The sequence below is a fragment of the Canis lupus genome, chromosome 13, assembly GCF_048164855.1.
Source record: "Canis lupus baileyi chromosome 13, mCanLup2.hap1, whole genome shotgun sequence".
In the NCBI taxonomy this organism is placed as follows: domain Eukaryota; kingdom Metazoa; phylum Chordata; class Mammalia; order Carnivora; family Canidae; genus Canis; species Canis lupus.
This window is the reverse complement of record NC_132850.1, coordinates 49,594,593-49,619,839: the sequence shown is the minus strand read 5'-3', so window position 1 is coordinate 49,619,839 and position 25,247 is coordinate 49,594,593. Positions and strand designations below refer to the sequence as shown.

At 36.1% G+C, this 25,247-nt stretch overlaps 2 protein-coding genes across 13 annotated transcripts in view; one reads left to right on the top strand and one right to left on the bottom strand.

Annotated features, from left to right (window-relative positions):
• DCLK2 (doublecortin like kinase 2) overlaps positions 1–25,247 on the bottom strand; it is a 245,108-nt gene that overhangs the window by 36,119 nt on the left and 183,742 nt on the right. The window lies entirely within an intron of this gene.
• The window catches only part of LRBA (LPS responsive beige-like anchor protein), a 740,528-nt gene that overhangs the window by 684,534 nt on the left and 30,747 nt on the right, over positions 1–25,247 (top strand). For 9 of the 12 annotated variants that reach the window (XM_072773570.1, XM_072773571.1, XM_072773577.1 and 6 more), the window contains 4 exons: positions 6,249–6,338; positions 10,589–10,781; positions 15,546–15,608; positions 20,687–20,842. In XM_072773570.1, the coding sequence (XP_072629671.1) occupies positions 6,249–6,338; positions 10,589–10,781; positions 15,546–15,608; positions 20,687–20,842 (502 nt within the window). The remainder of the gene's footprint in view (positions 1–6,248; positions 6,339–10,588; positions 10,782–15,545; positions 15,609–20,686; positions 20,843–25,247) is intronic. The other 3 variants (XM_072773578.1, XM_072773580.1, XM_072773576.1) reach the window with 1 other exon arrangement.

The window sequence follows — 25,247 nt, the reverse complement described above, 5'->3', positions numbered from 1 at the left end:
TAGTAATTATTAAAAGTTACAGAAAACATTTACAAGGAAGCTTAAATCAAGTGTGTAATCAGATGAACGGGCTAAAAGATTTGGGAAACAGTACACCAAAAATGTGGAACTTAAGCAGGGCTTTCTTGAGAGGGGTAGGACTCAGAAAATTGAAGATGAGGGTGACCATTCCAGAAGAAGCAGTCACATGAGAGAAAGAGCAAAAAGAGCTGATTATATTTGTATAAGAAAAGCAGCCTGACTGAAAAAGAACACTGTATCAGAGAATTGGATAAGGGAGTAAAGTGAAAGATGTTATTGCCTGACATTAGTCCTTTAATTGCTGGAGATTAATTGAAGACATTTGATCAAGAGAATATTGCGTAAAAGAGAGTTTGGGAAAACTCAATTCTGCAGTTCATACTGAAGGAAGAAACTAAAGAGAAGAAACTAAACTAAAGAGACTATTGCAGTTCTCAATACCTGAAATTATAAGGGACCTGAATTCAGAAAGGAATGAGGGATATGAGAAACTTTAGAAAAGAAGTGATTGGATCTAGTGAATGATTATATATGAAAGGAGGAGGTAAAATTTTTAAATATCAATAAGAATCAGGACATAAAAATCAAAATAGGAGTCTAAACCCTTGACTGCAGAATGTTAGAATAAAATTAGTTTAACACGATTTTAAGATATGTTCATTTTAAGTGTGCTGAGATATATGATACACACAATATATACATAGATGGCCATTAGGCAACAGTATAAATGGACACTTCATAGAAATCAGTAATCCTCTGGGTTTAGATTTGAAAGTCTTTCCCACAGAAAAAAGTTTCAAGTCATAGCAGAAAAAATTTCCAGGGCAGAAAGTGTAGATGAAGAAATTCAGAATGCTAGAAGAGATCTTGCAGTGATGAGTTCTTTTATGGATGAGAGAGAATAGAAGTCAGCAAATGAAAGAGAATAAAAAAGAAAGAGAACTAAACTGGGGGTAGAGCCATGAAAGCCACAGAAGAGAGAATGTGAAGAAACTAGGATGTGATCAACAGTGTAGACTGCTTCAGAGATCAGGGTGAATGAAAAATGGTAGGTGAGTTGTAGAAACAATGAAAAGAATCTACAACTGTCAGTTGATGATATTAAGTGTGACTACAAGAATTTGAGATCATAATCATTATCCAATAATCTTATTCCATAATGTTCACGCTCAAAAAAGCCCTTTCTGTTGTAGTTTTATCACCCACAACTCTTAAAGATTACTCAAGAATTAAAGTATTCATGCCTAAGAATTCTGTAGTCTTTTTAGCTGTTGGGAGGACTTGGAAAGAAAATCAATAGTTAACCTGTGTGGGATAATACAGCTTTTGTTCTGTCATTTAGGAAAATAATCAGACCATTATATTACATGACTTGAAAAAGCCTTTTCCTGAAAGAGGTCACTAATGTGCAAATTCTAAAATTTTAGGTGTTTTTTAAAGAAGTGTTTTCCAGGGGGCTCAGTCAGTTAAGCATCCAACTCTTGATTTCTGTTCAGGTCATGTTCTCGATCATGAGATTGAGCCCCACATGGGGCTCTGCGCTGGGGATGGAACCTGCCTAAGATTCTCTCTCTGTCTCTCTCTCTCTTTCTGCCCCCGCCCCTCCCCCTCCTCGTGTACTCTTTCTCAAGAAAAAAAAAATAAGGGCACCTGGGGGCTCAGTCAGTAGAGCATCAGACTCTTGGTTTCAGCTCAGGCTATGATCTCAGGTTCCCACATTGGGCTCCATCTTCAGCAGGGAGTCTGCTTCTCTCTCTCTGCTCCTCCCCCAGTTCATGTGTGCACTCGCGCTCTCTCTATCTCTCTCTCTTTCTCTCTCTCTCTCACTCTCTCTCTAATAAATAAATCTTCAAGAAAAAGAGAGAACATTGGTATTTCTTAAAGTTGTCTTACCATCATATCCTTTTCATTTCAAAACAATGTAAAATGTGAAGCAGGATATGTAGTATTAAGACTGGTTACATTAAATTTATATCTATAATTAAAATTTATATTCAATAATGTCATTCTTAGCTTCTCTGGAGTAGTTAATGTTACTGACCATTCTGTGTTTGGAACTCTCACCTTACAGCTTCCATATCACTGTCCTGCTCCCTGACTCCTAACTACCCCCTCCTCTGTTTTCTTCATTAGTTCTTTATATGATACCCTAAATATGAGTATTTCCCAGAGTTAGCTATAGTTCCTTTTATGTGTGTGTCTCATGTATTTCCTTCCTGGAGCTTAACCAGTGAGTTTCAGATTGTGTGCCACAGCCCTAAGATTTCTCAGAATTGTTTCAGGAGTTGCTAAGAAAGCTTATTAAGGATGGCTTCATCCACCTTTAAAGTAGATAGCCCTATACCTATATTTTTGATATATTAGGATTTCATGTTACATTTTATTTGAAAAAGGAAGTCATTTCTGTTGCTTAAAAATACACACATATTACACAGGGAAAGAGAGATCTAAAACCATTGACTTAACATTTCTCTTTTCTGAATTACACCTAAATCAATACTGATCTTTGATGTCAGAGCCAATCTTGGGCTTTCTTTTGCTCATTGGATATTTCAACATGGGTAATGGTTATCACTATCACTTCAGATTCTACATGTCATGTAAAGTACACTTTCTCATGGCAAACTAGTTCTCCTAACAGAAACTTATATTTCCATCCATTGCATTATTACTCTCTAAAATATGCAAGTTCAAAAGAAAAAGAATTAGTCTTTTTTCTTCATTGCTCAAAGTCATCGTTCTCCAAGACCCATTGATTTTTTTCCTTAGTCCATGGTTTATACATTTAGCCCTTTCTTTCAAATACCACAGCTTCCATAAGGGTTGAAGTATATAATCCCTTTTGTTTGGGATTGACCTCTCAACCTCCAAAGAGATATTTTTGTCTCTGAGCGCTTAGCCCTGCAGTATATCTTAAAATCTTATGCCAGATTTCAGTTTCCTAAAATAATTTGTTTATCATTAGTAACTCCTGAAACATTTCTTCCCTTCCTTCCCTGTTTAGCTGTGTTAAATGAGGATCACGCTGAGTCCCAAACCTAATAATAATGCCACATTTTATTTAGTGCTTAGTATGTGTAAAGTACTTTGTAGGTATTTTTAATTTTTTGACAGTTCTGTGAACTAGGTACTGTTAGTTTCTCTATTTTGTAGATGAGGAAAAGAGGTTAAGCTAATTGCCCAAAATCACACAGCAGAAAAATGGCTAAGTCAAGATTAACACTCTGAACCATCCAGTGCCACAGGCCATGTGTGCAAGTTATCTCTCCCCTCCCCTCCTCCATTTAAATAGGGGAAAAGACATGTGGTTGTTGGGCAGGGACCACCAAAGGCAGCAGTCAAGGGTAAAGGTGCTGGCTTTGCCAACTGGTCTTTAAAAATTTAAGATTCACATTCATAAGCTCAGTTAATAAATCCATGTATCATAAAATAGCAGTGCTCCCGCCTCTTTCTTTGTGACTACCGCTATGCTTCAGGTTCTCTCATTTTATTTTTGATACTTTTTCTTCTTCAAGATTGTCCTGATGTTGATCATAAATTGATTTAGTCCCATCAAAAAACATTTTAGAAGTCCTGACATGATCCTAGTCTTTATTCCATGCTTTCTCTTGGCTCCTTTTCTTGTATCTAAAGTCTAGGAGCAACATTACCTCCTGCTACATAAAGCCAAACTTGCCTATCCATGCTACGCTACTAATTGTGTCTGAACATACTTTGTGATGATGATGATGATGATGATGATGATGATGATAGAGATACCTTATTAATTCATTCATTGTATTGCAGGCTCATGCTTTTTTGTGCTTCGTCTTATCCTAGGTCTTGGCATAGTACTTAACAGATAAGAAAGAAGAATAGTTTAAGATTAAGAGCTCTAAAATCATGCGGCATAGGTACAAATTTTGAGCCTGCAATTTAATTACTATGTGACCTTGGGCAAGATATTTAAGTTCTTTGTGCATTATTTTTTATAGATGGATATAATAAAGGGCTCACATCATATAGTCTATTATTTTAAAAGATTTATTTATTTATTTAAGAGAGAGAGAGTGCAAGTGTGCAAGCAGAGGGAGAGCTAGAGAGGCAGACTCCCCACTGAGCATGGATTCCCCACATAGGGCTAGATCTCACAACCCTGAGATTACAAACTGAGCCAAAATTAAGAGTTGGATGCTTAACTGACTGAGCCACCCAGGCACTTGCACTCATATCATATAAAGATTAGCTGACATAAGATAGTAAAGCACTTCAAAAGTTCTTGGTAAATAGTTAAGTACTAAATAAATATTTGTTGTTATTATCAGCCCTTAATATTTGTTGACTGAATATTGAGTGTCTAATCTATATTAAGCACTTTGCTATATTTTTTACATAAATATCATTTAATTTTTAATATAGCATAATGAGGTGATACTACTGTTATCTACATTTTTACAGGAGAGAACATTGAAACTTAGAGAGGTTACTAAATAACTTACTAGATCACAGAGTTTACAAGTGTATGCATTCAGGATTTGAACATGGTCTGTTACTTCAAAACCCATGCTGCTTCCATCATACCACTCAGCTTTCAGGGTGGTGCTTTTCGATCTTTTCTGCCCAAGTCATAGAGCACTTCTTGAACTTACTGGCCTGACTACATCAAATTGATGTTTAACCTACTAGGTACGTTTGCCCTGCTTCCTGTATTAAGAGTACATTCAAGGTCAGAAACATTAAGACCTGGGGATCCCCGGGTGGCTCAGCAGTTTAGCGCCTGCCTTTGGCCCAGGGCGCGATCCTGGAGTCCCAGGATCAAGTCCCAGGTTGGGCTCCCGGCATGGAGCCTGCTTCTCCCTCTGCCTGTGTCTCTGCCTCTCTCTGTCTATGTCTATTATAAATAAATAAATAAATAAATAAATAAATAAATAAATAAATAAATAAACAAACAAACAAACAAACAAACTTAAAAAAAAAAAAGAGTAAGACCCAATACTGCTATATACATAGTTAACGATTACTGAATGCATCAGTGAGTGAATCACTATCATTGTTTCTTACAAGTTACATTTTTATAAAGGATTACTAGTGGTATCCTCACTCGACAAATAAAAAACAGAAATTAGTACTAGAAAATGATTATATTTCCTTGTTTATGATATATTAATTGCCTATAGTCCTACAGAGCGTATAAAAATTAAGGATCTGTTTCCTAGGAATTAAAAAAGTGACATAATGAACATATATCCTCTTATGAATTTGAGAGGTTTTCCTCCTTCATTTCACCTGGAACTTCAGAATACTGACTGTTGTGGGGGTTGAAATAGTCTTTCTATAACTTTGCTCCCTTCTCTCTCCTCACACATATTATATGATTTATTCATTCACCCAATTTAGGGATCTAACAGTAAAGATAGATCAGGTCCTTGCTCTCATAGATCTTGTATTTTAGTGGAAGAGAAAGGCATAAATAAGTAAACAAGTAAAATAATTACAGATAGTGATAGCATCTGGCATTTAGAGATTTCTCATGATGAAGGAGTGATTGGTGATTGGGAAGTGAGCATCTGTGCTAGGTGTACAGGAAGGTCCATAGTAAGCAAGTACCTTGCAAAGGGTGCACACACACATCTTTCAAAAAGGGCATGCACATGTTTCTTATGTTTAGTTAGTCCCTGGTTTAACTGTCTTATGCTTGGATGCAACATATGGCTTTTACTTTGTTGTTTAGCCACCTAAGTTCAAAGAGACTGTCAACAATAATGCTCTTCCTGTGGCAAAAATAATAGCATCAAGCCATTTTCACAGGTGCTATGTTCCTTTTTTCCTTCTTTCTACTTCCCAGGATGAAATGGGGCCTAGAATCAAAGCAGCAATAGGTTTTCTCTATACCTGTAAAAGATTAGCTTTAGTCATCAGGGATGATGCAAGCAGGAGAAAAAAATGCAAGAAAACAGAGATGGAGCCAAAAAGGACAATTTCTGATTGTAATAGCTGGTTTCTGTTTCATATCACTGAGCAAGATGAGAGGGTTTTGCAGGGTTTTATAGGAACAGCTTACACAGTACTAAAGGATGACCTCACCCTCAATGCCCTTGCCAGGTGCTTAGACCCACTGTGAAAACATAAAGTTGATTTTCAGCATGAAACAAGCCAGAAGTAGGAATGACATTTTCAGGTGACAGTTGTGGTTCTACTGCCTATAATTAGCACCTCTTAACCCTCAAACTTGCCCATGCATTTTTCAGGCTGTTGAAGCTCAAATTCGAAGTTTTGGACAGACACCTTCTCAACTACTCATAGAGCCCCATCCTCCCAGAGGTTCTGCTATGCAAGTGGTAAGTGCCGCTTATACTCTTTTAACTTCTTGCGTCTCTCTCAGACCATGCTCAACATTCATAACCATGTTTTGTTGTACTTGAGATTCTCTGCCACATCTGAACCTGTTCTTTTTATGCAATGTTTGTCAGCCTGCTAACAACCAGTAAATATTATTGCATGCTGTTCTGGAGTCTTTAGAAAGGTAAACATTGTTCTGGTGCTCTAGGCTCTCATCAGTTCATGTTTTGTGTTGCAGAATTAAAAGGTTTATAATTGTCACATATCCCCACTGCAGGATAATGACTCCAGATATAAGATGAATGAGTTTTCTCTTTTCTTTAGATATTTTTATTTATTTATTCATGAGAGACACAGGCAGAGGGAGAATCAGAATCCCTGAGGGGAGCCCAATGTGGGACTTGAACTCGGGACTCCAGGATCACACCCTGGGCCGAAGGCAGGTGCTAAATCGCTGAGCCATGTAGGCGTCCCGATAGATGAATTTTCTGATTTGATCCTATGAATTTCTAGATTAGTTTTGCTATTGTGTTTGTTCTTTACATCCCAGTATATTTTTCGGTTTGGGAATTTTAAAACTAAAATGTAGGACATTGTTACTGAGAGTAAGGGACTGCAGAGAGAAGAAAAGGTGGTTTGGTATACCACACCACCCAAAGCTTAATACAGTGATTTATATTTCTCATGATTTTGAGGGTTAAATGGTCATTTCTTCTGCTTGTCTCGCCTTGAAGTGCTGCGGGTAGGCTGAGTTAGACCTCTTTCCATGTAGTTTTTCATCATCAAGGAAGTTAGCTCAGGCCACTTTCAGAATAGGAACAATGTTCCAAGAGAACACTTCTTGAAGCTTGAGCTCTTGAACTCACACAGCATCATTTATACCACATTTTATTGGCCAAAACAAGTCAGAGGCCAGCCCAGGGTCAGGAGTTGGAGATGTAGAATTTTGACCAATACTAGAAACGAGACAGCAGCAAAGAGAGCAAGAGATGTGGCCCTTTCACCTCTGACTCTGTTCCTTTTTTTCTTTCTCTTTCTATCTCACCATCATCTTTGTGTCTTCCTTTTCACCCTCTTTGTTATTTTCTTTTTCCTTCCAAACCTTTTTCTCCCTTCTTTCTCTAGTTATATGACTTGGCCGTCACAATAAAGTATGCTCATTTTAAAAATTATTTGCATCACATTTTCCCCTAAGTGTTTTTAAACAGGTGAGATCAGATTTAAGTGAACATAAAGGGTAACTAGTGAGCAGATTACACAAAAAGCAAACATTTAACAAGAACAGTGGAAGATAATGCCATAAAAAATAGCAAGAATGATTTATGTTTGTGGTTTAGAAATCATTTTAGTAATAGCTTATCAGTGAGACTCAGGCTATTATGATGTTGGCTAATGGAAACGCCTCCGCTGCTCCACTGACTTTCTGCCTGGGTCATTGCACAGACTTGGTCTCTGGGTCAGAGGGGAGCCTCTCCTGCCAAGCCTCTCTCCTTGGCAAAAGAGTTCATTGAGGCAGATCAGCTTTCTAGGATAGGAAGGCCACGCTTATATGAGGATGGAGTACAGTCTTTCCCATTATCTTTATCCTCTGAATTGAATCCCTGAACTCCTTTCCAGACGTGTGCAAATTGTGTTTTCACATTACACATATGTGGGTGGGAAAGAAAGGCGTGTTGGAAGGAAACCAGAGTTGTCAGCAAGGATACACTTAATCTGTGACAACTGAATGAAACTGGGCTAGCAGTTTCCTCCTTCTACCTCAGATGTGGCTCCCTGAGGCACCAAGAATTAGATGAAGGTTTGTTTCTCTGATCCCTGTTTTACCAGTCGTCGTCCTCATATGCCACTGTTGCCATCGTCATAGACTAGCCCAGTACACTGCATTGTGCTGCTTATTTCTGGTGCTTCTTATTCCATACTTAATAGCCCAGGATGTGATGCAACTCCCAAGAGTTTCCACTGCTTGCCTGCCTCGGGAGCACTAGTCAAAGATGGAGTATGTAGAAACAGACTGGAGGGACAGCTTGTTATAAAAATGCAGTGGATGGTTCCAGATATGATGTCTGTGGCTTTCTCTGGAAGTGGCCTGTCCTTGCCATGTGGCCTAGAGTTGGCCCACTAGAGTCACTATGTAAACAAGACATTCTTCCTACACATTAGAGATGTTTCTGTGTTTTTTTTAAGGACATAAACATTGGAATTATTCAATTTCAGCCTAATCGTATTTACAGTATGAGCTGTTAAGCTCAAAAATAAGTATCAACTTCCTTTCAGTGAGACTTTATGATGTATGTTATACTCTTTCTCAGAGTTTATAAATTGACTTTAGTAAATATTTTTTTTTAACTATAAGTGAAGAATAAGGTTTGGTACTCTGAAATGATATTCATTTCCTTTTCCCAGGACTTCTTCAAAACTAGCTTGTAGGGTATTGTGTTTGTTGTTGCTCACTATTTCTCATTTTTGCCCAGTTCCACAGAGTTCCTTAAAAATTGTATAAAAGGTTCTTTGTATAACAAATTTACTAATTGATATAGAGGTTTTGAAAATCAAAGGCCCAAATGTTTATTGTTTTTACTACCATTCAGATGAGTCCCCCCCATCAACCATCAGTGCACCGTACCCCACCACACACACATACACACACACGAATATAACAGAAATTAAAGCCACCTCGTGCTGCGTTAAGTGCATGAGCCATAATATACACCAGGTGTAGTAATTAGCAGGCACACGAAGGCTGCCTATTTGTCTGGTTTTGCTGCTGTTGCTGTATCCCCCTGTGTTTTCACACCATCAGATAGTTGGATTTAATTGAGGCCACATCAGATGAGGCATTACTGACACCTTTAATTGAATGAGCATCCAGGGAGGATTAACTCATAATATTGATTGGCTTTTAGCCACTTGCTCAGAAGGGTGTCTGGGTAGCTTATTAGTTGCCTTTATTTACACCTTTATGCAAAGAGTGCAAATAGGAATTCTTAGTGCAATATGTTTTTCTAAGTACTCTTAATAACTTTTTTAAAAGGACTGATAATAAAAATGCAAATGTATTTAATTTTTTATTAGCAGTTCTGAATAAATACGTGTTAAATATATGTGCCTAACACATTTACATATACCTGGTGTTTTGAAATATGGCAGTAGGAAAGCAGCCAGAAGCACTTCATCAAAGTGTTTCAATTGTGAATGATACTAATCAGCTATTAGAAAATAGACATGTAGAAGAGGATTGCTGGAAATGCACAGTGCAATTACTGGGTGATAGCATACTACCCCGACATATAAATAAAGCCAGTAAATCACAGCAGTGTTATATATGTCTTGGATTATGACATATGAGTTGTAGGAATGTTCTAAATCTTTAGTAGTCTTCAAGATTTATTTTGTTGCTAGTTATTAGAACAGACAGTGTTTTTTTGTTTAACATTTTCAATTACTTGCTGCTTTTCAAAGGCAAAATCAAAAGTCTTGCGCTTTAGTTTTTTTAATCAAAAGAGCAGAGGGACATCTAGGTATTTCCCTTTATCCTTAGCTATAGCAGAAATTGTTAAGAGCAAGCACCATTTGCATTATAATAGGGCAGTGTTTATGACTTGGTACACTATATAAATATATTGTTTTTACAAGTACATTTAATTATGCATTGCTTTGAAACACCTTTATAATTAAGTTTGTATATTACGTTTGTAAGTTATTTCTCTACTGTAATAATACATGCTGTGTAACTATTGTTTATAAATGTTTGTTTTAATTATCTCTTTATTTAGTTGTCAAAATCTTCGTGCTAACTCAACACAACTTTTGATGATCTTTGAAGTTACCTTGCCTTGCTTTTGTACCTATTGCCTATCCTCATTCTTTTTTTTGTACTTGACACATAATAGCAACTGAAATGGTTTAATGCAATCCCCAATACTTTGCCTATTTAGAATCTAAATCAAATCATTTCTGTAGTCCTTCATGAGAGTAGGGTGGGAAAGGGAGCTAATAAAATCTATGGATTTTTTTAAGTGTTTCTGTTAATGTTATTTTACTTCAATCACTAAAACGTTCAACTAATGACGTACATTAAAAACAAGCCAATCCTAATTGCCATTTCTATAACCTTTCTGCTCACCACACTCTCAGTTGCAACTTGTGTTAACATGGTCTTTCCTCTTCTTTTCCTGCACCCTCTCTCTTTCTTGTCTTTCTTTGTCTTTTCCTTCTTGTATATTTGGGTCTTGTCATGCCCACTCAACAGTATCTCCTCCTGCAGAGTCCATTGATGTTCACAGACCAAGCCCAGCAGGATGTTATCATGGTCCTAAAGTTTCCCTCCAACTCCCCTGTCACTCATGTGGCAGCTAACACCCAGCCTGGTTTGGCGACTCCTGCTGTGATCACAGTCACTGCTAACAGGCTCTTTGCAGTGAACAAGTGGCACAACCTTCCTGGTAAGTAAAGAAATATTATAATACATAGTAACTGCTGAACACCATAGAAAGCACTGTAACTTTAATAGCCACTTAAATATAGCTCAACATTTAAGGTTTTCAATTTTCAAGCATTCGTCTGAATCAAAATATTTAATAGTTTGAAAGGCTTAAAGAAGTCCCTTCTGAGGCATATAATACAAATATTAAAACATAAACTCTGGCATCTGGTGGTTTGTCTTTATTCCTTGTAGACAAATATTATTCCTCTATCTTAATATAATGATATTCTATATTGTGTCCATAAGTAGTATATATTTATTTATTAGATCTTTTTTCCACTTATTCATATACTCAGCATTTTTGATTGTCTACTTATATGCCTTTTTGTACAGGACATCATAGTATTTGTCATGGATGATAGAAAAAAGAACAATTAAATTACATACCCAAAATTCTACGAACCCATAAGTACATTTCTATTTTTCCATTAAGTGTTGAATAGTTAGAGTAACTAACAGCAAGCTACTGAAATAACCATTAGAATCATAAGCCAAAGTTTGAGGAGACTTGAGAGTTCATCCATCTAATCCGGCCCCACAGTTTACCACAAAGATACTGAGTCCCCTTGTTCAATATCACATATGGCCAGTCAGTGGCAGAGCCAGGTTTGAACCCAAGTTTTCTGACTCAAATTTTATGATCACCGCTATGATTTATTGCCCCTCATTAGAACAGGAATGTTGGGATCTGGATCTAGCATTGTTCTTTTTTGGCCACTAGTTAGAAATCCTATTTGTAAGAAGGAAAATCTTTTAAAGTCCTGAAGATTATAGGCTTTTTTCCAAGCCATTGTTTTAGGTAGGACATTTTAAAAGATAGATTTTGATAGTCTGTTAGCTTGTCATTAAATCTGTAAAATGTACATAAAGTGCTGCTCATTATAATACCCGAACTGGTTGCAAAAAACAAAAATATAAATTCTTGAACAGGGCCTCATGCCAATTAAATGCAAAAACTCTTAGAATGGAACAGAATTGAATTGACATTCAAGCAAAACTTGGTACGCTGACTTTGCTCAATAACGTACCCATCATGAAGAATCTGTGATTGGTATCAGAATTTACTAACTATGGCTGTTTTCCTGGCTGTTAGAAAGGAAATGAATGCCAGTATTTGATTAGAGAATAGATTTCAAAAAAAGTGGAGAAGGTAGAAATTGAGGCAGGTATATCTTGTCTCTATTATTAGGTCCTTCTATTCCTTTTTCTTCAAGTGAACTTATAGTGATAAGTGTGTATGCAGATGACATATTTTGGGACTAAAGGTTATCATGTAACAAATGTGATTTTTGGATTCTCTAATACCACTGGTTAGAGGAAAAACACGCTGGTGGTATATTCTATCAAATACACTAAAGGATTTACCTAGTATGCATTTACTCTTAGAGCTGGGCAAAAGCACCAGTGTGTGTGGTGGCATCAGGGCCAGCACCAGTGATGCCTGTCCCGGTGGCTGCTAGTGGCAGCTGTGAGAACTTCTCAGTTTAAACAGAGTGACAGGCTATGTGAGGGAAAGCAAACCTTTTCACCTGCTGGAAAGTCCTGGCTACTCTGCCACTGTCTTTAGTTTAGCCGAGCTAAGGGCAAACTCAGCAGGCCCTGAGCTGGCTCAACCCAAGGGCTACAAGATCTCCAGCTGATACTCAAGTTTTAGGTAGGCTCCAGAAGTACTGCTGACGAGTTCTGGGCCTCCCATCTTGAGCAAACCTATTTCTCTGACTGGAAAGCCTGCTTCCCTTAGTACTTGGTTGTCAAGTATTCTTTTCCTTACTTCTAGGTTCTCTATAGATAGTAAAGTGGTTTGGGGGCAGCGTCCCTCTGCTGGAGTGCCACTTACCCTACACCCAGCCCTTCCCAGCCCAAGCTCACCATTCTGTAAGCTACACGCTTGGAGGACTGCATATGTTTTGCCAATTCTTTGCCTGTTATTCTCCCCAGTGAGCCTTCTTTGGGTCTGTACTCCTGAGGATGAAACCTCCACCCAAAATGCCTAAGATTTGTCATTGCTGATCTGTCAGGGGGGAAGGCAAGCAGCTTGAGTGATAGAATACAGACAGGCTCTTGAAGCGACCCACTCGAAATACCCAGAGGCCCTAGCTAATCAATGGGCTGCTTACAATGAGGCATAGTTCCCAAAGAAGGGAAGATTCCCTCTCTGCCTCCCTCCTTGAAAAGCAGCCCCCACCCACTACCTCCTCCTGGCAGACTGGTTCTCCTCTGCCGTGCTGCCAACCGCTCCTCTGCAGTGTATTCAATAAACTTCTCCTTTGTTCTGCCTCAGGTGGGGGCCCCAGACGATGGAGAGACACCCATTTTGGATGCCACATATACCTTGTGTCACCCCATTTAGACACCATATGTACCTTGCGTTTTGGTCTCACCCTCTGGCTTTACAGTATGACGCAGCACTTCCTCACCAGATAAATACCTATGGGAATACCCAGTAGTTACCCTTCTACAATGTGATCTTCAATTCTGAGCTTATACCTACACCTGAAAATATTAAGCATCCATTTTATTAAATCTGTGTCTCATTTCAAGTATGTTTATATAAATCTGATCTTTCATCCTATCTTGTTCTACTTTTTCCTTGCCTTGATATGCCTCAATTTAAAACAAATGTCAGGAACAAAAATGTCAGAAATCCCTAACAGCTTTTCTTCAACGAATATTAAATTCGTGTTATACTACTTTTTTTTTAAATTTAGATTCTAGTTCTTTTCTAAGAATCTATGATTTCCATAGTTTGTTCATTAGACAGCTAGCTCCTGTCATTTCTTTCAGCAAGGTCTGAGTCCTGATTTTTTTTTTAAATCATCTCTATTTTTCCTTCTCCCTCAAAGGACCTTACAGGACCTGCGAACAAAATAAAAGAATAGCAGCTAATGTTTATAGAACATTTTCTAGGTTCTAGATACTGTTTTAATCACTTTACATGTATTAGCTCTCTGATCCCCTCAATAATGCTAGGATGTAGGTTCTGTCTTTAGGTTGAACCATATGAAATAGCTTCTTTATAGGTCAAAATGTCAGGTATTATTAATTTCATATTGTTCAGTCTAACCCATTTTACAAATCAGAAAACTGAACCGCAGAGGCTACATAACTTGCCCAAGGTCATAGGGGAGTCAGTGGGAGCACCGGAATTTGAGGCATGACCACAGATAGTTACCCTCCTCAATTTCACTGACAGTGTATCTTCCATGTTTCTATGATCTCAGATTCTCAGAGAAGTAGAGAAAGTCTGTCAAGGTATTAATAGTGATCAGCACTGGTATTACTGGAAGTTAATGGCACTGGTGGGTAAAATCAGAGGCTATGGTGCATTTTCCCTGAATATTCCCAATATGTGTCCTGTGATTTCTTTGCTGGCAGAGCCAGTGATCAGCAGACAATGCCTTCAATAAAAAAGACTGAGTTATACAGCTTCTTTTCTCCTGCCACTTTAATTTCTTATACATACTCAACTGTAATTTTTAGTGCTAATATTGTACTTGCACCACTATTTTATTAATGATCTTTAAAACCACCTTGAAAAGTTGGTATTTGCTAACAGGGGACATGATGACATAATAAATTTTAAAATAATCTAATGAAACTCATTGGAACATACCCCATTTTTCTTTTCAGCCCTTCAAGGACAGTCAGAAAGATTTCCTAAAATAATGACGTCATTCAGCAGAGTTCTAATACCAACTAAGCAGTAGTTTAAATGTTGATAAGTCTATAAAAGGCAGATACTGACCAAAGTGAATGGCTGAGTCATTCGGGGGAAATAATTTGGAAAAGGGCCCAGAATTTAACTATCAGAGTTACAAAGCTGAGAAGATCATCTATTCCAAAGCCTTCATTTTCAGGTTTCTGCTTGCCCAAGTCTGCATAAGTAGCCAGCAGAGGCTCCTGCTCCCTAGCACACTTCCTCTTACCTAAGTCCTTCTACCTTTCATAGGGAAACAACCCACAAAATCTCTTTTCAATTACAAAATAACTATGCAGGAATCTTTAGAACCATTTTGAGAATTGAACAAACTATTCTTAGTATGGATTGATTTTTGTTATTCATTTGCTTCTCAGAATATTTTTAAATTGAAACCATGGAAATATTAAATATTAATAAAACTTTTCTTAAAAACCTCAATCCAATCTTGAAGAAAATATTTCAGCCAAATGCATTTAACTAAAACATTTATCTGCGGATAGCTTTCTTTATTTTTATTCAAACTTTCAATTGATTGGTTTTAAGTGATGGATGAAACATTAAATGTTCCCTGACTTAGAGCTTTCCCTTTCTCCATCATAAATTGACGTTTTTGTGGATCCTTTGTGCTGTAGCATTCAAAACTGCCTTTTTAAGAAGTAACAAAAAAACAGTATTTGCTACAGTCAGCAGATGGTTGTCACATTTTGTTTTCAGCGCGCTTTACCACTTAATTTTGTTTTGTTGCGGCATCAGAGGTTGCCAGTCAAGCATCTGCTATAGCTTATGGCCTAGGACTGGAGCCACTGCTGATGGCACATGTTCAGAACAGCACTAATCTAAAATAAATGTTTCATAAGCTAGCCATAAAAGCACCTGGATTTTTTTTTCTTTAAATTTCACCAAAGTATATGAGAGATTTGGAGGTTGGAAACAATTCTACGTAAGACTTGACTTTAGCATTGTTATATAGTTTAGTATATGAAAAATAATGCTTTTTTTTTTTTAATCTTTTGTGAATTCCAGCTCATCAAGGTGCAGTACAAGACCAGCCATACCAGCTGCCAGTGGAAATCGATCCTCTCATAGGTCTGTCACTTCTTTCTCTCTTTGCGATTCATTAAGCTCTGTATGGTGGCCCTGAAGTGTAGATTACAGTTGTTTTTCACTTGCTGGTTGCTGGGAATGGAATTTTCCTGATAAACCATTTGCATGCAAATTGGAATGCAATGAGCTGTGGCTATGCTGGTATTTCATCAACTCCCCCTCGTTGGTTTGCCTAATTTGAACAGGCCTAGGACGCGTGTCACTGAAAATTAATATGGATGCTGTAATAATGTGTGATTGAGAATGCGCATGAAGTACTGTCAGGATAATATTGGATCTTTTCATCACTCAGACTTGTTGATGAGCAGGAGCGAGGCACGTTATGATGAATTGGTGCACCGGTAATGTGATGGAGCTCCTTTGCTAGGGAAATTTTCATAATAACAGTGGGGTTCTTAGCAGCACTGTGTTGTGAAAAATAAAACTGCAGTGCCAGGGTTTCATCATTAAAGGAGATCAATCCTTTCTTCCTGGACCCTCTGTTCAGTCTGAGGGGATTAATGTGCAATTGCAGAGCAGTTTCGAAGTTGAAATATATTGCCCAGCCAATGGCAGTGTTAAGATATTTGTATTCATTTTCCTATGGTCCTACAGCCCAATAAATTGCCATTGGAGGTTAAATTTGTTCAAGGGGGAAAAAAGGAAAAGGGAGGAGACCAGGAAGAGCCTTTGAGATGAAATGAGCATCTGTAGCAGATGACTTCAAATATTTAATTCCTTCTGTGCTTTTTGAGTCAGTTAGTTGAAATCTCTAGTTTAGCATTTTTCATTCTTGTGGGTGGGGATTTCAAATACAGCTTCACCAAGAATGTTACTGATATTAACATATTAACATTTCTTGTTATAAAAGATGTTATTCAGCAACTTTTAGAAGAAAAACGTAATTGCCTAGTTGTACGGGTATGCTGCCAATGTGCAGCATTGTAATTTTGTGTAGCTGGTAATTTTGTTAAATTTCCCTGCACTTAAAATTTTTAAATTTTTAAATAAAGCAAATGAATAAGCTGATTTATTATTTTAAAATCCAAGGTGTTCCCTAAGTGTAGGTCACCTTTTTTGTCTTTAAAACCATTGTTTCAGTAGCACTGAATGTTTCAGTAGCTACCATTTGCAAATGAACTATCAAGATGAACTGAAATAACTTTAAGCTCAAAACTGATTCACTTATCAGTCCCCCACATTTAAGCAGAAATCTAAGAAGGAATTACCCATAGCAAGGATAAATACTACTATGATTCCTAAATCATCTTTTGCTTTCAGTACATATGATTTGCCATATATTAAAAAAATAAAATGTTCACTTGGATAAAGTTTTAAAAGTCAGGAAAATAAAGTCCATTTGATAAGTCATTTCAAAGCATTACTTATGAAGTATAAATCACTGTTTGCCTTAAAACTTGACAATGAATATCCTATAGTCAAGTCTAATTAAATGATTTCAACAACTGTCACCCTTTAGACCAGGCGTGGGTAAACATTTTGGTAAAGAGCCAGATCGTAAATATTTTAGGCTTTGTAGACCATAACGTCTCAGACACAACTACTTAATTCTGTTATAGCACAAAACCAGCCATAAACAATATATAAACAAATGAGTATTTCCGTATTCCAATAAAACTTTATATACAAAACCAGGCACAGGCCGTAGTTTTCTTCCCTACTCTACATAATTGGTCACCAGACTATTTGCTCTTGTATCTCCTAAAATATTGTTTAAAATCATGTACATTCTCTTGTATTTTTAATGTAGCCTCTGAAAGTTTTTATCACAAGTTTATATAGTTGCAAAGGTTATTGTTTCTTGCATAGCATATGAAATTCTAAATATATACAATGGATTTTAAATATCAAAGCGAATTGATAGTCACCATTTTCTGTTTTTAAAAAAATGCATAAAAAAAGCTTTTAACAGTTGACAACTTTATATTCCTTTTCCATCTTAAATTTATATTTTTATCATATTTCTACACAATTTTAACTTCTCAAAATTGATTACCTTATTATACTTTTCAGCAGTAAAAATATATGAAAAATTAAACATAGGTATATAAATTCAAATGTTAAAATTTCCTATGATCATAAGACTCAGTTTTTCTAAAAACTAATCTGCACTGAGTTATCATTACAAATACTATTAATACACACTTATTAAAATCATAAATTTTAATAAATATTATTAAACATAAAAACAAATCACTTATTGGAAATACACCTTTAATGAAATGGATAAGGCTTCCTCCTCCTCCTCCTCCCCCTTTGCTCAAGTATTTATGAATGAATGTTATTTGCTGCTGAATGAGACAAGATTTGTCAATGATTCTATCCTTTTCTTTTTTCAGTAGGTGGAATCTGTAAGGAAAGTTACATAAGAAAATAGATGTGAAAGGAAAGAATTTTGTTTTAACAACATCACTCAAATCTTTTAACTCTTTCTGAGTTATGTGACAATTTATATAGTAATCTATTATTAAGAATTATTTTCATGGTCTATCATTAAATGATCATTTTAGCAATCTATCATTGAAATTTATTTTTAATGATCTATCAATTGACATCATGATTAGATCCTCCTTCCACTTTATTGAAAGCAGTGAATTGGAAACCACCTGCCCTGCAGAATGATTTGATACCTTGGCATTCTCAGCCTCACATCAGTATTTTGAGTTGTCCCTTTCTTTGCATCTCAAGAGATTTTTATACCCTGAGATAAAGTACTATAGTAAGATTCTAGATAGGAAAGAAATATGCCTTTATTTTATTTAGTGGAGGAAGAGCATGCAAAAAGGGATATAAGAAAGGAAAACTCATAGGAGAGTTCTCAGGCACATCTATTTCAGAGAAGAGAGCATAAAAGTTGAGGAACTAGAAATTGATTCCCTTAAAACCATCTGTGCCTGTTTATCCCTTGGGAAATCTTATATCACCCTCCTGCCACGGGTATGCATGCCCCAGTTTGAAGACTGCTTATCTAGACAAATATACCTAATTTTCATTAAATAAAAATACCTTCAGTACTGAATCTCAGGAGACATTGAGATAAAGGAAAGGCAGTTGTGAGATAGGTTATATAGATTGGATGGATGGATGGATGGATGGATGGATGGATGGATGGATGGATTGGGGTGGGGGGGTGCAATATTAAATTACAGGTAAGCACTTACTTAGAAAATCATTCATCTGAATGCTGAAAGGGCATCAGCCTTTACCCATGGTGGGTACATTGTGGTCACTCAATTCAAACTTATGCATGTACCCAGAACTGTGAAGTGAGATCCTCTTAAGAGACCATGCGCTCCAAAAAACAAAAACAAAGAAAAAGCCAAAGACCAGTGAAAGTTTGTATCATAAAAGCTAAAGTCCTATAAATGGTAACAAAAATAAACACTTTTACAGTTTTCACTTGGAATGAAGTATTGTAGTAACCAGTACAGAAAGTACTACATACCTTGTCTTTCTTTAAATTGCTAGATTTCTTGGAATAAAAGATCTAAGTTGTACCACACAGCTTCACTGCGGTAGACACTAATGTCTCTCTCTGATGCACTATGATACCCATAAAAGCTTTTTTTCATTTGCCAGCAACTTCTCTTTGTGTGGGAAGGAGGTAGCAGAGGAGTGATCCCCAAATAGAATTCTACCCTTTTTACTACTGCTATCACTTTCTAGTTCATTAATCCTCCAAAAGTATATGAAGCCTATTATCAAATAGTTATCTAATAATCTTACATGGTTAAGTCGTGTAGACAGAGGCTAGCAGAAGCTTGCACTGTATCTACGCATACATTTGCTATGTCATGTTTGCCATAAGGAAAGAAAAGTTTATTTCTGTCTCCAGTAGTTCCAGTACAGCACTGGGAAGTATTTTGAACACTTTTTTTTCTTCTGCATTACTTTCTGAGCCTTCTCTTAGATTGGCCATACTTAGTTGTTATGTACAATGAATATTTTTCTATTTTTTATTTTTATCAAGAATGCATTTTATAAAGGTTGAGATTTTTCTTTCCCCAAAAAAACCTGAAGACAATAATACAATGAATGTAATGATCAGATGCAGAAATTTACTTCATTCGTTTTGATTTCTGGTACAATCAAGTTCCTCTGTTATTATAAGAACCACTATTTGTATCAAAGTTGGTGGTGAAATAACTCAGGCCACTAGAAACAAAGCTTTCTCTTTGGTTGGCCTCATGGTTCCAAAAAAAGGCATCTCAGTGAAAATTCCTTTTCTGATAATGACATACTTGATAGTGTATTTCTAAAGGATTATTACTCTTCCTATGTGCTTGATGTCTCTCTGTGTCTGACCTTGTGCCTTGTGACAAACCCCGTATCAGGTGCTCTGTAGCACTTTGAAAACACACTGCCAGACTGTCTTGTTTTATTGCTTACATAAGGAGTAAGAAAGTGGCAGTGTGCTGTGCTTTGACTTTTTCAATTACAAGTATCTTTAATAAATAGTCATTCTATCCTTTCCTTACATGCAAGTGCAGCTGTAAACAGGGAAAATGGGAGTTCACATCTAGTCAAATTAAAGACCTGTTAAAGCCAAAGTACTCCAAGATGCTACGATGTTTCAAATATATAACATTTAAATTCTAATATCTTTTTCTTGTGACAAAAAGTTAAAGGTAATAGATTGTCACAACATGAATCCATTCTCATGACAATGGATGTAATGAGATTGTCAGAAACACAAAGCTAACTGTGGTGCAATCGGGAGACTGTAATCTAGTTTGGTCCTGCCCAAGAGCTGGAAAGCGTGTTCTGAGAATTGTATACTATTTTGAAATTGTAGTATGTTATTATTTTTCCCTCTAGGCAGAATTTCTTACTGAGATGTTGAATTTAGCTACCCCACATTCTTCCAACAACTGGGTATCTTTTCCTGTTTGGTTTTTCACATATTATTATGTTTAAAATTTAAAATTAAAGATCAAATATTCTTATCCTGGAACGTGTTGCCTCTCCTCCCTCATTCCCCACCCTCAGTGTTACAAACTATAGGATTTTTGTATGTGTGGGGTTTAGTAGTATTTTTGTTTCTTCCTCTGTTCTCACAGCCAGCAATACAGGAATGCACAGGAGGCAAATCACTGACCTTTTAGACCAAAGTATTCAAGTCCATTCCCAGTGCTTTGTCATCACTTCAGACAACCGCTATATTCTCATCTGTGGCTTCTGGGATAAGAGTTTTCGAGTCTACTCTACAGATACAGGTAACATATTTTCTTCATCAATGAACTAAAGTTAACTAAAAGTCGTACCGAGAGGCTTAGAATGCTCTTTCATCTTCCTTCTAGAAATTACAGAGTTGTAAAATGCATAATATGTGGAAGAGACACTTTTCCCCTTTTAAGTAAAAATCTATTCCATAGTCTACTATTAAGTTAACTTCAGCATGTTTTTAAGAGGCAGTTTTTTATAGTAGGTTTGTCTCCCATGACTCATGCTTACAGAATGAATGATTCATTTGAAATCATATCCAGGTATGTAAATACCATATGCACATGTATATGCACAATCATATAGCAGATGCACATACATATAGATGTATTTTCTCACTTTTTTCCCTTAATAGACATTCTCATTAAATGTATTTCTTAGTAGCAGATACCTTGCCTCCTCCCAACTCTACATAGAATCTTGCTGAAAGCTACACCATCATGAAGGAAAGTAGCTGACTACTGATTTTATGTGTGACAGGAGCTCTTGTTAGAATATAAAAGTTTAAGTCCATTTATTCATTTGCATGTATCTCCCTAAGGGACAAACCAAGCTCAACTCACTATTATTATAGAAGAAGCAATCTAGTAAAATGTTTATAAATTTTTGTATATAGGACATTGAGAAAAATTGAAAAATTTAATGAAGTCTCCAAAGTATTTTAGAAACTAGGCAGCTCAGGTGGTTCAGTGGTTTAGCGCTGCCTTCAGCCCCAGGGCCTGATCCCGGAGTCCCAGGATCCAGTCCCACATTGGGCTCCCTGCATGGAGCCTGCTTCTCCCGCTGCCTATGTCTCTGCCTCTCTCTCTCTCTCTCTGTCTCGTGAATAAATTTTTAAAAAAATCTTAAAAAATAATGTATTTTAGAAACTGTTAGAGGAGGAAGTCAACTTATAGTGCATGTGTAGTTGCATGAAAGAATCAAAATTAGATATTAATATATCAGAACTTAGTAATACTGTTGAAAGTAGATACTTCAACTAAACCAAGGATCTACAAATATCTTGCTTAAATGTGACAGGAATAGGAAATTCTTTTTAATCAAAATATCTAGTTAATTAAATGTTTTATAGTAAATCATTTTTCAGTCTTATTTAATAATATTTATAGAATGTAAGTCCATGTTTCTGCCTTAGTAAGTATAATATATTGAAAAATTAATTGTTGTTTATTCAAGGACATTGTCCTTACACATTTTGATGATAGTACTGTATAGCCATGAGAAAATAGGGAAAAAAGGTTGGATATGTACTGTTCATATAATAAACCCTAGAAGTTGTTTTTGCCATGATCTTGTGTTTTGGTTTTTTTTTTGTTTGTTTGTTTTATGGAACTGATGATCTAGTTTTCTTATAATTTGCATCCTACTTTCTCTAGGTCCAGAAAGAAAATATCATTATTCAAGTCTTTCTCATTTATTAGGTGCTTACCACTTGTTAAGGTCTATGAGGTTGATTACTAAAGACTAAAACTCCTAGAATTCTTAAAAAATGCCATGGAGATTGATGTGTTTCTAAAATTATTTATTATTATAATGAATTTTCTCTGACTTAATAATAAAATTTTAATTGTAACCTCTTCTTTCATTATCATGGTAATGATAACCTTAGAATTATTTGACAAAATTATGCTCCCTTTTTAAACAAACATTCAGATTAAAATTGTTATATTCCTTTACAAAATTTTCTTAAACATGCATTTAGATTGCTTATTGTTTTTTACACATTTAAAACCTTATTTTATTATTTACATACAAAAAAAATTAATTTGGGGGGTTAAAGTTCTTTAAGTTTGGTCAGTTTATAGAATTATAGAACCACCACAATGAAAATGCAGAGCAGTTCCATCACACCAAAAATTCTCTGCACTGCCCCATTACAGTCAGCTTTTACCCCCACCTGAGCCTTACACAACTGAACTATTCTTTTTTTTTTTTTTAACTATTCTTCATCTCTGTAATTTTGCATCTTCTACAATGATATGTAAGTGGAAGCGTATGTAATGTCAGTCTTCAGCTTTGGCATTTGAGGATTTTTGAGCTTGCTGACATTCCATGTCATTTTTAAAAAGCACTGAATATTAATATTTGTAGAGCTGACCTCACTGTTATCTAATACTAACAATTAAAATTACTGTTACATTCATACAGAGTTCTTTCATATACACGATATTGTTTCAGCCTTGTAGCAGTCCTGTTAGATAGAACAGGTATATTTAGCCCCATTTTTCAGATGATAAAAGTGAGGTTTAGAAAGGTTAGTGCCTTGCTGAAATTTGTATAGTAGATAATAGTGATTTTAAACTGGGTATTCGAGCCAGCTCTTCTGACTTCAAATGTAACATTCTGTGATTCTACTATATTGTCTTATTGGTGTACCTATCAATATTGGTTTTGAAAAATAATTTACAACACTGAGTTCCTGGTATGTCTTCCATGTTACATTAGACTTGATAAACTAGATGACATTCCTTCCCCTCTTTCCAAAAACCTTCCACTTTACTGTTTTTTAAAATATACGAGTGTGTGTATGTAAAACATTTTTATAAGTAGTAGCCTTATTTTAAACTTCAGTAGGACTTATTTAGCTTATACATTAAAAATATTTACACTTGCCAAAAAAAGTTATGAAGAAATCCTGAAATGATAGTCCTAGTATCTTAATATCTTATATACAAACTCTGATGCTAGTTTTATTTAAAATAATTTCAATTAGGGTAAATATGTGTTTGTGTTTTTTGACAATAGGGATATTAAATATTTTCTCCTTTAAGTTTGCCAGAGAAGCAAGGGGGAAATTGTGTGATCAATAATATATAATAGCAAAGCTATCACAAGTGTTGAATTCAATTATATTTTAGCACATAAGCCAAAAAAAAATCCTTCTCTTATTAGATTCAGGGTGGGGTGGGGGGCGGGGAGAGAAACATGGTTGTAACGGAAAATTCTTTAAACATAAATCATGTTTTCGGGACACAACTAGAACAGCAGAGGCAACAATAAAACCTTCCCTCGGCGGTGGGAATTATTTTCAGGCCACATTTTAGATTCAGTGGTGTAGAGTCCTGAGCTTGAATTTTTTTTATTTGTAGCACAGCTGTCAAATAAAACATTAACTAGAAAATTTGTTCTGTCAAAAAGGGGATATTCTAGTGCTTGTGGTAATATTTGATATTAGTGTGTGGAGAGGTGGACTGGTATTAAAGGAAACAAAAAATAAAGGTTGAGGAACACTTATGAGATTATCAGAAAATAATTTACCAAAAGGAGCAGCAGGTATTTATATGCTGTGATTTATTTAGGAGGAGTGAACCTCAACCTCATAGCAATAACAAATATTGCGGAGGAAGGCTGCCAGAACAGGAAAAAGTAAACTTAAAAAAATAATGTTTTCCAGAGTTGAGTCCAAAGTATAAATTGTAGAAAATAAAGTTAATTTGTATTAAAATATGAAACGCTTTAGATATAAATATGTAAATGTCACTCCCTTATTTCAATCTTCCTGATGCCCAACCTAAATTCATTCTACATTATTCTCATTGATTCTATCTTGTTTTCTTTCTTTTATACTACTTATCACTGTTCATAATTACATATGTTTGTGTCTGTTTAATGTCTGTCTGCCCCAGTAGACACTAAATACTCTGAGGGCAGGGATCATGTCTATTTACATGTCTCTTGAACAGCAATGCACATGTCAAAGGGCCTAGTGCCTGACACTTAGTAGGTGTGCAGTAATGTTGAATAGAAAATAACTGTGATAACTTTGAGGGCAAAAATTAAAGCACTAGGAAATTGTAATGGAAAAAGAAACCACAGTAACTGAGTATACATTTTCCCAACACTGATATTATAGATACAGAGGGATGACTTAACCGAGAATTAACAAGTACAAATCTTGGAACATGCTGCCACTCTAGTTAATTCATCCCACTTTTATAGTTAAATCTTTCCACTTTGTCCTCACATGAGTTGGAAATAGGGTAAGTCACCAAGCAAATAGCTGTTCTTCTGCAAACCTTCTGGAAGCACATGGGTTTCCTGCATACCAGGTGCCTCCTGTACCTACTTAAAATTGTACTCACTCCCCTTCTTACTCCTACAACCCACTGAGGTGATAGGTATCAAATCTTAAATAAGCCTAACCTCAATAACCTATTTAAATCATGCCTGGAGTTTACAGGCTCTCTGCACTTAGGTATAGGCTGAGACAGAAATAACTATACACATTCTGTTATCAAAAACATAATCAACATGATATATGGTGTCTTCAGTTATTTTCAGTAGTTAAAACTCACTGATTTAACCTTCAGTTTTCTAATCAGTAATAAGAGTGCATTCAGCTTCCTAACTTTGTCCTACCCCTTGTAAGGCCTGCCTTTACTCTAACCCCACCCATTT